A 15118-nucleotide genomic window follows, 5' to 3' on the forward strand; every position below is an offset into this window, starting at 1 on the left:
TATTTCTGCCCTTGGTCTATGAAATCAATGAGGCACCTTGAGCGGGTCACACATTGCAGTCGTGTGTTAGCCTCAGGACTCATTTTATGTAGCTCTTCTAAATATTTAAAAATTCCTGATTCACATAGATAAGTAACTGCCAACAGATACAGGTTTTGAATGCCTTCCCCTGAAATAGCTGATATTTTTCAGTAAGATTTATCCAGAAGTGTTCAAAAGTAGGTATAATTTTTTACTTCAAATATGAGGCCCGTATTCATTCCTTATAAATACAAAAGCCAGATAAATGCATAGTCAGTGCTCCGCTTTCTATAATATGACAATTTTTTGATATCATGTTCATCCATTCATTTGTTCTTGCTCTGTTATTATGCAGTGAAAAGAGCATGTGGCTAGCAGATGTTCCTGAGCTTGGCTGGGCTTAAATGGATTTAAGTGGGTTTAAGAGTAGCAAAGGCCTCCCTTCAGCCACTCTACCTTCTGGGGCCTGAGCAGACCCCATGGCCCCCAGCTGGTGCAGTGCAGCATTCCTCCTCATAGATGACACTAGTATGTTCTTATTCCCATGGATACACAGGGAAGGCAGAAGAAGATTGACATCAGGTCTCCCGGGTTAACCTGGAGCACAAAACTAGCAAATTGCTAGTGCAGTGTATTAAAATCTGATATAGGGGTGCCTGGGTGGCTCAATCCTTAAGCCTCTGACTTCAGCTCAGATCGTGATCTCAGAGTCCTGGGATTAAGCCCTGTGTCAGGCTCTGCACTCTGTGGGGAGTCTGCTTGAGATTCTCTCTCTCCCTCTCCCTCTGACCCTCCCCTTACTCTCTCTCTCAAATAAATAAATAAATCTGATACATAACACATTGGAAAACTATCATGTTTTAATTAAAAAAATATATATATATATAAATATTTGCAAAAAGAGCCCAAGAACTAGAAAAGGGAAAAAAGAAATCTCCATAATTTGCAACCCCTCTGACCCATCTCTACAGGATGGTTCTTGAACTTGTATTCAACTGGACCCTCACTGCACTGTGAGGACCAACAGCTCTGGCACCTTCAGGGAACTTATAAATGCAGAACCTCAGTCTCTACCCCAGGTCTACTGTATCACATTTTAAACAAAATTGAAGAAGCACTGAGCCAGACAATAGGATTGTTCCCATTCCTAGCTGGATATGAGTGATGGTGTAAATTTTAAGAATAAGACCACTCCGGTAATCTGGAAAACTCTATTGTTTGCATTTCCTGATTAACTTTAACATAACAATTGAGATGTCATCTACATGATGCTAAACAAAATCATTCCACTGGAAGGCACACAAAACCTTTTACCTTATTGGTATGTAGTAGATAAACCCAGACCAAATTTCTCTCCCATAAAGTACAGAGCCTGTCTGTAAATTATGTGGTATGTTTCCATCCAATGAAGCACTTCTAGGCCATTGAGACAAATGGATTGATTAGGGAAATTCAATTTTGTCTTATTTCATCAAAATGATCCATATCAGGGATGCCTTGGTTGCTCAGTCGGGTGAGCATCTGTCTTTGGCTTGGGTCATGATCCTGGGGTCCTGGGATCAAGTCTGGTGTCGGGCTCCTTGCTTGGTGGGGAGCCTGCTTCTCCCTCTGCCTGCCGCTCTTCCTGCTTGTGCTCTCTCTCTCTCTGACAAATAAATAATTTTAAAAAAATTATTCATATCAGGCTAATAGGGAATTCTCTTCTCTTGTGATTTTTTTTAAAACATTATTTTGTTATTTGGAGAAAAAGGACATGTATCTTTGTCAAGTAACCAGGTAGCAATGATTTGGTATTAGTTTCATGGTCTCAGTTTACTTCTCATATTAACAGTATTGGAATAGATAACACTGATATATTCTTGAATCACAACATCCTCTGCTTTGAAGAAATGGCATTTGAAAAGCACTAGTATCTCTTGGTCATAAACTTTAGGTTTGCAGATGAATGGAAAGCGGACCTTCCTGTTTTGCCATCAAAAGCCAGGGCAGGGAGGAGGCCTGCCTACTGTGGGTGCTGGGGTCTGTCTGGAAGCTGGGCAGTACTTTGGGATCACTGATGTGCACAGCAAATTCCTTTGACCACCATTGCTTTGCTGGGGATCTTCTCAGCAATGATTGACAATTGGCTCCCTGCTGTGAACTAGACCCCGGGAAATTTAGGAAACTGACTTCTGACACTTTTCTTTTTATTCACTTAATTCCTTAATGTCTGCATCTGCTGTAATTACAACAAATTTCAATTATAATGAAGGTCCAACTGGGCGGGGGGGGGGGGTAAAATGGGATTATGGTAATTGTTAGAATGGAGAGGCATAGAAATAGGTTTCAAAAGCTTTCAGAGAAGCTATCTGACCAAAATAAGATCAATGCAGTTGGCTGCTAATTAAAGCAAACAGACAAAGGAACACAACCTAGCTGATTTTTAGTGTATGAGCTTCATTAAAAGGCTTACATTAGTCAGCTTACATTTTGAGGACCATTGAAATGTTTTGTTCTTTTTGTCTCTAAGGAAAGCATATAGAAATTGAAACTGACCTTCAACTGTATAAAGAAGGGATGAGAATTCTTAAAAAGGGAAGTAACTCAATGGAGCATAAATACATGCAGACTCATTTATAGGTAACCATTTATCTGAACATTTGGGAATTTCAAAGGCCTGCCAATAGATGTCCTATTCATTTCAGTCTGTTATGGGGACTGAGGAAGAAGGAAATTTCATACTGAGGAAAAAAATATTTCTGTGGGTGTTTATAGAAATACACTGAGTGTTTTTTTAGGCTGATCTAAACAGATGACTTCCTCTAGCTGTGTTCAGGTTGGAGTTTTTTTTGGGGAGGTGTGCATGTGTCTAAGAGTGTGTGTGTTTAAATAACTGTAATAGAAGGATAGATACTCAGGGACACACAGTTAACCATTGTGCTGAGTTTCTTAGACAAAAGACCCTTTCCTTTTAATTTTTACAAGAGACTTTTAAAATTACATGGATCAATAGAGGGTCATAATGAATGTGATCATTAGGAGTGTATTATCAGGTGGGCTTTGTTCCAAGGAACAGAGGCCTCACCCACTGAATTTTATTTTCACAGTTTAGTGAAGGAGGTAGAAGGTAGTCAGTTAGACCTGGATTTGAGTGCCTGCTCTGTTCAGCAGGTGACCTGGGAGCTCACTGAGCCTCTGTGGCTTTATGAAGAAAACAAGATTCATTCAACTGAACCACTTCTCTTGTCCAGCTGATCTCCTACCTGAGCTGAGAATGTCTTGGGACAGCCTGACTCGCTCTCCTTAGAGACCATTTCTTAAGTGAATGAGTTTCTCTTTGTTGTTGTCTAATGGCAAAATAAAATGTGAATGTAAGCCCATGTATATGTTTATTTCCAGTTTCATTATAAGGCCATGACCAACTCAGAAATAAATAAAGAGTGGGATGGTACTTTTATTCCCACATTTAACCACTATTAACAGATTACCGATTTGGACTATTTCCTTCTAGACCTTATTTTCTCTTTATAACAATGAGGGCAATAACAGCAGAAGCTACACATGATACTCTGCAATGTGCTTTCTGTACTTAATAGTTTATTACACATGTAGAACTTTCCAATATCCTTACATAGAGATGTAGGTATTCATTTTAATTTCCTCATAAATTGCCATAGTATGGAGGTGCATCATTTCTTTAACCATTCCCAAAATAGTGGACTATGTTTCCATTTTTTAAGCTGTTGATGATTATAATAATTATATATATATATATATATCTTTTAAAAAAGATTTTATCTATTTATTGATTAGAGAGAGAGAGCATGAGTGGGGGGAGGGGCAGAGGGAGAGGGAGAGAAAGAATCCCAAGCAGACTCCACACTCAGTGTGAAGCTTGACACAGGGCTCAATCCCACGACCCGAGATCATGACCTCAGCCAAAATCAAGTGTTGGATGCTTAACTGACTGAGCCACCCAGGGGCCCCAATAATTTTGCAAATATCTTTGTGCATGTAAGAAAAGTATTTCTGGGGCATTATTCCAAGAAGTGGAATTGCTAAGTCAAAGTACATACATATTCAACATTTTGGAAATGCCACTGCATAAGTGGCAATGGCCTTCACAAGTGACATGAACAGCAAGGAGTGTGACAGGGAAACACTGGCAAAGACTGTAGAGGAACAATGTGTAAAATAAGAAAAAATACTCTGAAAACATAAAGAAAATAAAAAGAAGAGCTATCCAGCATTGAAAAAAATAATGTAAATTAAAGGAGATAATGCTTTTTTTCCCCTGACACTTGCAAATTAAGAAAAATAAAATAAAATCCAAAGATGGCTACTTCTATTTTTTTTTATTTTTATTTAAAGATTTTATTTATTTATTTGAGAGAGAGAGAATGAGAGAGAGCAAGCACATGAGAGGGGGGAGGGTCAGAGGGAGAAGCAGACTCCCTGCCGAGCAGGGAGCCCGATGTGGGACTCGATCCCGGGACTCCAGGATCATGACCTGAGCTGAAGGCAGTCGCTTAACCAACTGAGCCACCCAGGTGCCCCGAAAGATGGCTACTTTTAAAGAGAAAGATTCACCTCACAACTGTTTAGAGGAGATGAGGACATTTGGGAGGAGAATTTGGTTAACAGATTGAACCTAAAATCTATTGTTTTCAACCTTACCTTAGGAAGGTAAGGCTTAATACCCGAATAATCAGCCAACACATGTGTGATGAAAGTCTGGTATGTACAAAGGAGGATTTTTTTTTATACAGGTAGGATGGTTTGTAAGGTAATTTTTGTTTCAAAGAGTGATACTGAGTTTCTTAAAATTACGAACTCAAAATCTTGCGTTAAGGTTTTCTTTTTTACTCTTTTAAAAATTCAGTTTATAAAATCATATTCTATTAAGTCTAGCAAGTATTAGAACTCAGGTCTAAAAGCCCTTTGAATAATGTTTAATCCCATTTATGGATTTAGTTACTTAAATACCTTCAAATTTATTAAACTACATACATTAATAATATGATTTTTTACTTTCTAATTTGTACAATTTACTGCATTACAAGATAGAATGCCACAAATATTTCTAAAAGTTAAGTATCCAGAAAATGAACATTTAACTTGGTGAACTTAATTTATCTTAGATGTTCTACTAGGGAAGATTTTTAAGATCTAAATCAGTTATTCTTCACTTCTTAAATTGGAGTTCACAAAGCTTATATTAAATAGGCCAAATTCACTTAAAAACTACAAATACCAAAGAACTGTTAAAAATTTTTTTCAAAGTTTTATTATAATCTTGATACAAGAGAAAAGACCCATCTCAGGCCAATTCAAACATCCATTCTTGGGGTGCCTGGGTGGCTCAGATGGTTAGATGTGTGCCTTTGGCTCAGGTCATGATCTCCAGGTCCTGGGATCCAGCCCCGCATCAGGTTCCCAGCTCAGCGGGGAGTCTGCTTCTCCCTCTCCCACTGTCTCTCCCCCTGCTTGTGCTCTCTCTGTCTCTTTCTCTCTCTCTTAAATGAATTAATAAAACCTTTAAATATAAAAAAGATCCATTCTTGGCAGGAGCTGTTTTGAAGACATTTTTTTGTGTGTGGGGCGGGGGGGCTTTCAAAGATATTCCTTGTTAGACTGAATTTTAAAAAAATGAATTAATTACAATTACACTCTTTGACTTGTTACAAGACTGTTTAACTTAGGTTCCTTTTAAGGTTGGCCATCGACTGACATTTGTCTTTATCCTATTAAAGTCCATTATAAATATGCTTAAGCATTTTATCAAAGTCAAGAATACTAGTTTCTTCCCAGGAAGATGTAGATTACATCATACAGAAGTTTCTGGCTGAGATCAGCTTTGAGACCATTTTTCTCTTTCAGTACCTTATTCCTTCTTAACCCCCCAAACATTAATTCTAAGGTTTTGATTATCATAAACTTTTGATACTGAATTCAGAAATTTGGAGGATTAAAAATTTTATGTCTAAAGAGGACACTGACTATGCTAAGTGATGGAGATATGAGCTTGATCCTTGTTGATGAGTGCTGTGTACATATGGGTGCATGGTCAAGGGCTCCAGGACATCCTGGTGGGCTGGACATGAAGCCCGTAGCCCTGCATTCAAAGGTCAGCTTTGAATCCTGAATTTATTTTCCATTTTGCTTAATAGACCTTGATTTGCTTCTTCATTTTTCTCTATTTGTAGAATTATACAATTATGAAGTTTATTTTAAACATTATGCCATCAATTTTTGGATCGGTTAAATAGCTTTGTCTAGCTTGGGATAACTTATATATTCTTTCTACTGAAAGCAGGCAGACTGGAAACAATCACATTAACTCATGGAAGCTTAAGAAATGTAAAGGAAGTTTCTGTCATCTGAAAAAAAAAAAAAGATAAAAAGACAAAAGAAAAGAAATCAAAGCAAGAGTAGAGCAGGGACAAGGGCTCTCTTAGCAGTAGCTTTTCTTGTTTTAAGAATTCAACAATTTGGTCATGAAAAGGGATTGAAAATAGAATCAAAATCTCTTTCCCCACTCTTCATCACTGAATTTATAGAATTTGCAGGATGAATTATATGTCATTATGCTAATTATATAATAAATATATCCTTTATTCTCTAGTTCAGGTGTATTTATTGCCAATTAACCCATTTGTCACTATCATTAATACCTCTTTAGCCACCAAAAATATCTTTAAAAGCTCCAACCTCACAGCTCCAAGTTTGCTAATGAATTTCTGGAATAAGTGGGTAACTATGTGAAGCCCCCGTCCATCCCACTCTTTGCAGAAGTTGTGCCTTAATGCATGCTGAGAGTTCACTTTTAAGGAGGTGAATCATCTGGCATTTGGTAGAGAGAGTATGCATGGTGCTTGGGAATACAGGCTTCAGTGACAGGTAGCATAGCTCATGTTCCTGGCTCTGTCACTTCATATTTGGGCAAGTTATTTACCCTCGTCTTGTCTTACTTTCTTCACTTATTAAACAGGGGAAATAAAACATTAAAGCAACATCTCAGATACAATTGTGAGTACATGTCAAAGTTTAATTTCAATATTTTGGTAAGAGGAAAGCCTTCAAGAAGGCAAACCTGGGTTGACTCTTGGTGGGTGTATTTTGTAGATTAGCCATGAGAACAATTTTTGGTTAAACATCATTAGGATAGTCACAAGGCTGGTTAAAGGTCATTGCATTTTGCAATATCTGGTCAAAGGTAACAATAATCAAGGTGAAGGAAAGTGTCCCGATCATGCTGAAGGCTTTCTTTCTTAAGCAGTGTGCATCTAGAGAAAGCACATCCATCCAGATCCAGTTGCATATGAAATAGCATTAGAATTTTAGGAGATAGGAATTCAGGGTGCTTATCTCCTAACAATTTGAATTGAGGGCCTTCCCCCTAAGATTGTGACAGGGTTCTCACTCTTAATGAACTTTTCTTACTTTGGTAGCCCCTCCACTCTTCTCTTCCTGAGTCATGCCTGCAGTGCTCAGTTTATGCCAAGTAGGGAGAAAAAGAAACAAAGCACCAGTTTGCATAAACTGATTAAAGAATATGGAAATTATACTCATAAAACTGCCCTTGTTAAATAAGCACATTGGGGTTATGCATCTTTTATTTTGAGTGTCAGCTTTACAGATGAGTTTTTCTAATCATAGTATGTATTGAACCAAAATGAACCAAGCTGGAAGCACCCATTCATTTTTTTCTTCTCATTTTAGGAATATTAGACTTTCCTTTACTGAAGCATTCTTTTTCTCTTTCAGAAATATATCATTTTTTTTAAGTAACCATAAGCAATGAATTTCTATCCTATACTCTCCTTGGTAAATTGAGTTTATTAACACTGCAATACAAAGTCTTTGTGAGGCTTATTAAGGATGTGTTCAAAGTGCCCAGATATTTCTTACTGTTTTCCCCAAGGCCCCTCCTACAACATGCCCAACTGAATTTGGAAATCTTGAGTTTTAAAATATTTTAAAGTGTACAATAGAGGAGAAAACGTGTGTTTTCATTTATTTTTGTATTTATAGAATGCTGTTTTACAGAAGGTTAAGATTCTGTTAGTTGAAAATCACAGAATCCCGGCTTGAGCCAGCCCGAATGGAATGGTTTTTTTCTGGAAAGATCTCAGGTTATCTCACAGCATGTGATAGAGATTAAAACATCCAGCCCTCAGGAAGTTCAGGGGTGCAACCAAATCTTAGAACAACAGGAACCAGCCACACAAGTCCTGTAAGGATGCCCATCTGTCTTTTCTGCTGCATTCTGCACCCCACATTCTCTCTCTCTTTCTTTCTCTTTCATTGCATGCAAACTTTCTTCTTGTGGCTGAAAATGTGGCCCCTGAGAACTTCTGAGTTTTCTATTTTATAGCTTCAGCCATTAGAAAGAGTCCAACCTGAACCTTCTTGGTACTGAAACCAAGAGAACTATAGGTTAAATGCCTACCGACCTGGCTTTGTTCAACTTTCCATCTATATATTTTTTTAAGATTTATTTATTTATTTATTTGAGAGAGAAAGAGTGCGGGGAGGAGGGGCAGGGGAGAGAGAAAGTTTTCAGCAGAGTCCCCCCCACCCCCGAGTGCGGAGCCCTACACTAGGCTTGATCTCAGGACCCTGAAATCAGGACCTGAACATAGAAACCAAGAGCTGGGTTCTCAACTGACTGCACCACCCAGGTGCTCCTCAGTTTTCCATCTTTAAAGCAATTATGTTTATGTTGGGGAAGGAAGGGGAGCAAATAATAGTATAATTTGCCAATCGTGGAGTGCGTGTGAGTTTGTGTGTGTGTGCGCGCGCGCGTGTGTGTGTGTGTGTGTGTGTGTGTTTAGTATTGGGGGAAAGGGAGTGGAATGGAGTTGGATTGGGGTAAAGACAGGAGTGTAAGAACTTGACAGTTCCAGAGGGAAAATCAATCAAGAAAATGCACTGCAGGAGCAGCATAATTCAGAAGCAGGGAGGTGCTGGGATGTAAGTGAAGAAAGGTGTAGGGTGAGTGGGTTTTCAGGGGCTAGCCCCATAGGTTCTCCGTCAGGGCACACCCTGAGGCAGAGGTCCTTGCTTGGAATATGTAGATGAGGACCCTGATGCTTCTAGTTCCTGTAACTCCCCACAGCACAATGATAGTGGGGGACATGGACTTTGGTACATCTCAGTGACGAATCTGTTTCTTTCCCTTTCTACCAAGACCAAGAGCTGGGCATGGGAATCAAGAGGAAGGATTAAATCTGAATTACACAGAAAACACCCCTTGTTTTTGTTTATGTATTGATTGGTTGGTTTCTGTGAACATGTTCCAAAGAAAATTTACTGGTCCTCCCCGCCCCGCTTCTGTTCTTTAAGCCATAGTTGGATACCATGGAGTTACCAATATGCTTTTCCCAAACATAAGCTCTGTCAGCACAATTGCATGTTTGCTGTGCTAAGCGGAAAATTTCTAATAATATGTCTGAACATATGCAGGAGTATTAGTTTCTGGGCTTTGAAACAATCATTGCTGGAGGGTTTCCTACCTATATAGGACATTTAGGATAAATCATCTTACTTTTGCTTGCCTCACATTCTCAGAGGCTACACAATGAACCCTTTTATTGAATTAGACCACTTCCATAGCTTCATTGCTCACACCTTCTCCCCTTTTAAATTCATGGGATTTTTTCCCTTGTAAAGATTGTTTCAAGAATTGCAGTATTTATCACTGCTTTTACTCTTAATTTTATTCATTACAAGTATTGAGCACTTGACAGGTTATTTTTTGGTCACAACAGTGCCTGCCATGTAAAGACTTTAAATCATTTATGTAAGAAGTAAGGAAAATTGCCTAAAGACACCGTGCAGCATATGGCTGAGCTGGGATTTGAACTCAGATATAAGTGACCCTAAAGCCCATGATCTCTGTCCAGAAGAAAGGAACATTGCCTTCACTCCCATTACATCAAGTGATGCTTGACATCTGTCCTTCCTATCAGTTTTGTAATGTGTTTGGTTTGCTTTGTTGTGGCCACGATTCATATTTTGAATTTTCACTTAATCCAGTCTCAGTCTGTTATAATCATTTTTGCTAACCATTTGCGGTACCTTTATAATAGCCCATTAGTTTTATGTACTACAATGTCCCTAAGAAATGATGATAATTAGCATACGTAGGTTTTATATTTTGAAATATATGCTTAAGATAAAACCATTTAAGTGTGATTGCGAGGTCAAATTCTGTGAATGCTTCAGAGCATTTTTAACGTGTGTGGTGAAAATATTTTTCAGAATAGTCATACCGTTTTTGTCATAAGTAGTAAAGGCCTCGTTTTAAGGGTGGGTTGGAATTTTTTTGAAATAACAGAATTTCCTTGCATATTAAATGAGCAGGTACCATCTTTTCAAATTTCATGTGCAGTTTAAAATAGATTCCTGGCCATCATCCAAAAGAGAATCATGAGGACAGTGACCTCAATTATCTACCCCTTTTCACTTCCCTTTAAAAATGTAGAATCTTTCCAAGATGTAAAAATCACAGTCTTTGTACATTTTGTTCTATAGTAAATGAAAAATCTTATAGATTCTGACCACTTCAAATTAACTTTAAGTCAATGGCAATTTGCCCCAGTGTTGAAATGCTTAACGTAATCGCCTACATCAGCTCTGAGCCTTTCATTACACAGTAGTGCTAGATGGACCCACCCCTTGTGGTAAAGCCATAGAATTATTTTGCTATTGCTCAAGTCTCACTTAGGTATAGACATATAGCAGACTGATTTCTACTATCCATTCATGCAGTTAGATATTAGACATTTTGGATTCTGTCCCTTCATTTCAACTGAGTTGGTTTATTTTGTTTGCTTTTGCTTTATCTTCCCCTAGGTGTTTGCCAAACTACTGTGAACATAGAGGAAGCTGCTCCCAGTCCTGGACTACCTTCTACTGTAACTGCAGTAACACGGGCTACACTGGTGCCACCTGCCATAACTGTGAGTAGTCATGATTTACCCACAGAATGGGCAAACATCCAGGAATGCCAGTGTTAACTTCAGGATGCATTCAACATGGGGTGGGCACTTTTTGTTCACTCATTCTTTAGAGATTGTTATATATGCCCATCCCATGGTGGCCATGTGGGATAGATAGATGGATAGAAGCCGTATCCTCATGGAGTTTATGGCTTGCCGGGAACACAGACAGGAAATGGAATAAGTGTTGGAGGCAGGGGTGAGACAATGTGCGTTGGCCCACAAAAGAGAGCTACTAAGTCAAGTACATTGTCTAGATGGGCTCAGTTGTGCTGCTATAATAAATAATATAACATCTCCATGGCCTAAGTAACCAGTGGTTGTGTCCTGCCTGTGTTACATGCTCATCTCCCATTGGCAGAGGCTCCTCTTCCACTTTGTCCTCATTCTAGGATGCTCACAAGTGCTCCATCACCTAGAAGGTTGCCATGGCAGAGAGAAGCACAAGAAAGCATGTGCTCACTGTTGAAAGTTTCTGCCTGGAAGTGTCAAACATCACTTCCACTCACATTCTGTTGGCCAAGTAGCATCACAAGGGCACACCTGGATTCAAGAGGAGAGGAAGTGCAGTCTTACCATGGGATCGAAGAGAACAGAACCAGCATATGGTGCTAAGTGCTGATGACTGCATGTCAGTATTAGGGAGGCTTCACATAGAAAGCCTGAGCAGATCTCTGGTAGGAATGCTCCAGAAAAGGAAAAGCAAAAGCAAACTGAATTTCTAAGTGGTTTCACATGGCTGGAGAGTGCCAACAATGGGGAGAAGTGGGAAGAGACAAAGCAGGGAGTGAGGCAGGCTGGAATACACAAAGAGTAAGGGGTGACGAGTAAAAAATAAATGAATAGCACAAGCCCTGATTACTGTAATTTTATAGTCTCGTTGGGGTCACCAAACAAAAACACATGACAAAATAGAGGTTTGCCATTTAGAGAACTCTGTGTCAAACTGTGTGAAGTGAACTGTAAGTATAATTTAGAAAGACATAATCGAAGGTGCTGGCTATAGTTGTAGGAGATTTCATCGGAAATGTGAGCTGTGAAATTGACTTAGGGATAGGAGAAGGACCTGCTAGAAAAAATGTAAGAATAAAACCAAGGAGCTGCCGAAGACTACAGTGAGATCCATTCGTGGCAAAACTCACCAGGGCTTCTTAAGTTTCTGCTGTGGCTGGGATGGAACTTAGAGATTCAGAAAATGAATGGTAGATGTCAGCAGAGCTGAGATCAGACTCTGATCCAGGGTAGGCCTTGTCATCACTCTCGTCCCTGAAGACCTCTCAGCCATTCTGTGGCCTTTTTGTGCTTTGCAAGACCAATTGACCAATGATGCCCACAGAGGTGTCTAATCCAATCAAAGACAACATAGCCCAAAGGTCATCATGGGATGAAGTTACTGCTGTTGGATGCCTATGGAAATGAAAAGCACCACTTAGCTTTATAATGAAGTATATTACTTACAATCTATAAGTGTTGAACCTAGTTCCAGAAATATCATCCTTAAACAGCCCAGAACAATGTATACATGCACAGACACATTGCATGATGCATATAGTACTGTCCAGATTGTCATGTCAGTGCTCTTGTAAGAAGCACAGTAGCAACGAGAATAGCTATCGATGTAATAGTAAGGACCTCGAAGGAGATTTAAGTCAAAGCTACCCAATTTTTGGCCATATCACGTGACAACATGTCTATGATTTTTCAAGCTGATTCTGTTCACTTTCTCCTAAAGTAATTTAACACTAACTTGAGGAGTTCGTCTCTATGGATACTTCTCTCCTTTCATTGTCTCCATCCATCAAGGCTAAAAATAGAATATTTCCAGCTTCTTAAAAGAAGTGTGAAGTTGAAAATCAATGGAGGTGAGGTGCTGATTTTTAAAGGAATGCTATCAAAGCTGATGAGCAGGAGACTCAACATACAAAGTCTTAAAAAATACCATTCTGTTTTATAACACCTTCTGATTTCCCTTGCTGTGAAATTGCTCAGTGCCTATTACTGTAGGTCGCAATATTGTTAAACTCTTTCTTCCCTTCTGGGCACCCGACCAGGAGAAATCAGAGGTACTTGGGTGGCTCTGAGGTTTGGCAAACACACCTGGTATACCTATGTAATTCAGGAATTTGTCATCCTCTAACTCATTTCTCCCTCTTCCCCAGTTTGGTGAGGACCATTGTTTTGAATCAGGTTTGTAAATTGAATGAAACAAGGCATTCTTTTCTGACTACAAAAGGCACATGCCCCTGACATGGGACATAAGAGATGAGAGCTGCCATAGAATACCCTTGGGTAAAACAAAACAAGCAAGTTCGCAGCTCCACTTTTGTAGAAATAGCAATGTCCTTGGTGTGTTGGGGCATACTTCCTTGAAGCAGTCATCCATAGTCACAACACTAAATAAAGGCTTCAGAATTATAAGACATTTATCATACTATTTAAGACTGATAATTTCTTGAGTATTCTTAGTCTTTTGTCTCTTCAAGCTCTTCAGGGTGTGTTTTATTTTTTCATTATGGGTGCTTTCAAGTGAATATGAACCAACAGTGCTGAGGCCAGATAGGATTAACTTCTTTCTGTCCAGTCTTTGTGGATAAGAGATGAATCTGGGTGAGGGGGATAGTATGATGGACTCTAAGAAATAGAAAAATGGGAATCCCCAAAGTCTCTAGGCAAAGAAGGTTGCTGTTAAAAGTAGATATATCATCATTCCATTTCATTTTTCTTTCCTCCTTACCTGATGACAAAGAACTTGGGTGTACACGTTATGTTACTTTTCAAACACACATTACTCAAACCACCTGTTCAAGAAAGAGGTGGTGAGTATGTGGACAATTCCTACCCAATTTGGCAGCCTCCTCATATGAGGAGGAAATGTGAGACTTTCACTTATCCCATAAACTGTCACTGAACACCATTATGTCATGTCTTTATGTTGCTTTGGTTAGGAATTTGCTTCTCTATTCTGTATCCTATTCTCCAGAATAACTGAAGGTATACCAATATTTGCAGTCCACCTAAGTCCTGTCAACCCAACCAATAATCAGAGCCTTCAGACGACCAGAGATAGTTACCATGGTTCTCGGTTTTATACAGTGTGCAAGTTTAGAATGTTGTGTAGTAAAAGCCAAAATTCTAAGTATTTAGGGTATATCCTACTCAAGATATACCATGAATCCAAGTTAATATTAAAAGGAAGAGGTTTTGATTATGGAACTTAATGCATACTTAATCTACAATGTAATGATAAAGTGAGATGGATATTACTATCTCCATTTTATAGATGAACACACTGAAGTGCAGAAAGGTTACATAACTTCCTCAAGGTCACATAGCTAGTGAAGCTGGACTTGAATGGGTGGAATCTGGCTACAATGCCAGAGTTAAGCCCTGTATCTTTGTTTTTTTAATACTTATTTGTTAGGGGTACCTGGATGGCTCAGTGGATTAAGCGCCCAACTCTGAATTTCTGCTCAGGTCTGATCTCAGTGTGGTGAGATTGAGCCCTGCATCAGGCTCTGCACTCAGCAGGGAGTCGGAGACTGATTGAAATTCCCTTCCTCTCCTTCTGCCCCTCCCCCTTCTTGTGTGGACACCCTGTCTCTAGGATAAATAAATATATATGTATTAAAAAAATACTTATTTGTTTACTGGAGAGAGACACCACAAGTATGAGTTGGGGGAGGGGCAGAGGGAGAGAATCTTCAAGCAGACTCCATGCTCAGCTTGGAGCCTAACATGGGACTTGATCTCATGCACAGGAAATCATGACCTGAGCCAAAACCAAAAGTCGGAAGCCCAACCAACTGAGCCACCCAGGTGCCCCAAGCCCTGTATGTTATTTCCTTTCTCAAACAAGTAAGACATTTGCAAACCTCTCTATTGAACGTAGTGATGGGATATCCATGACTTCCTTCATATCGCTTGAGACACATGAGGATTGTGATACCGTAATTGAAAATCCAGTTCTAGAAGACCGAGAGATAAGGAAGGTTTTGTATTTTAGAATAATCATGCAATCATCATAGAAGAAAGTAGGATGAATTAGCCCTTGATAGACAGCTAAAATGAATATAAGAAATAGGAAAGCCTATTGAAAACAGGCAAGATCCAAG

General features: G+C 39.2%; 1 protein-coding gene across 2 annotated transcripts in view; it reads left to right on the forward strand.

The window, feature by feature from the left end:
* CNTNAP5 (contactin associated protein family member 5) overlaps positions 1–15118 on the forward strand; it is a 741254-nt gene that overhangs the window by 432024 nt on the left and 294112 nt on the right. For both annotated transcript variants that reach the window (XM_081814618.1, XM_081814619.1), the window contains exon 11: positions 10861–10967. In XM_081814618.1, the coding sequence (XP_081670744.1) occupies positions 10861–10967 (107 nt within the window). The remainder of the gene's footprint in view (positions 1–10860; positions 10968–15118) is intronic.

This window comes from Leptonychotes weddellii, chromosome 3 (genome assembly GCF_054177405.1).
Source record: "Leptonychotes weddellii isolate Sample4059 chromosome 3, ASM5417740v2, whole genome shotgun sequence".
Classification (NCBI taxonomy): Eukaryota; Metazoa; Chordata; class Mammalia; order Carnivora; family Phocidae; genus Leptonychotes; species Leptonychotes weddellii.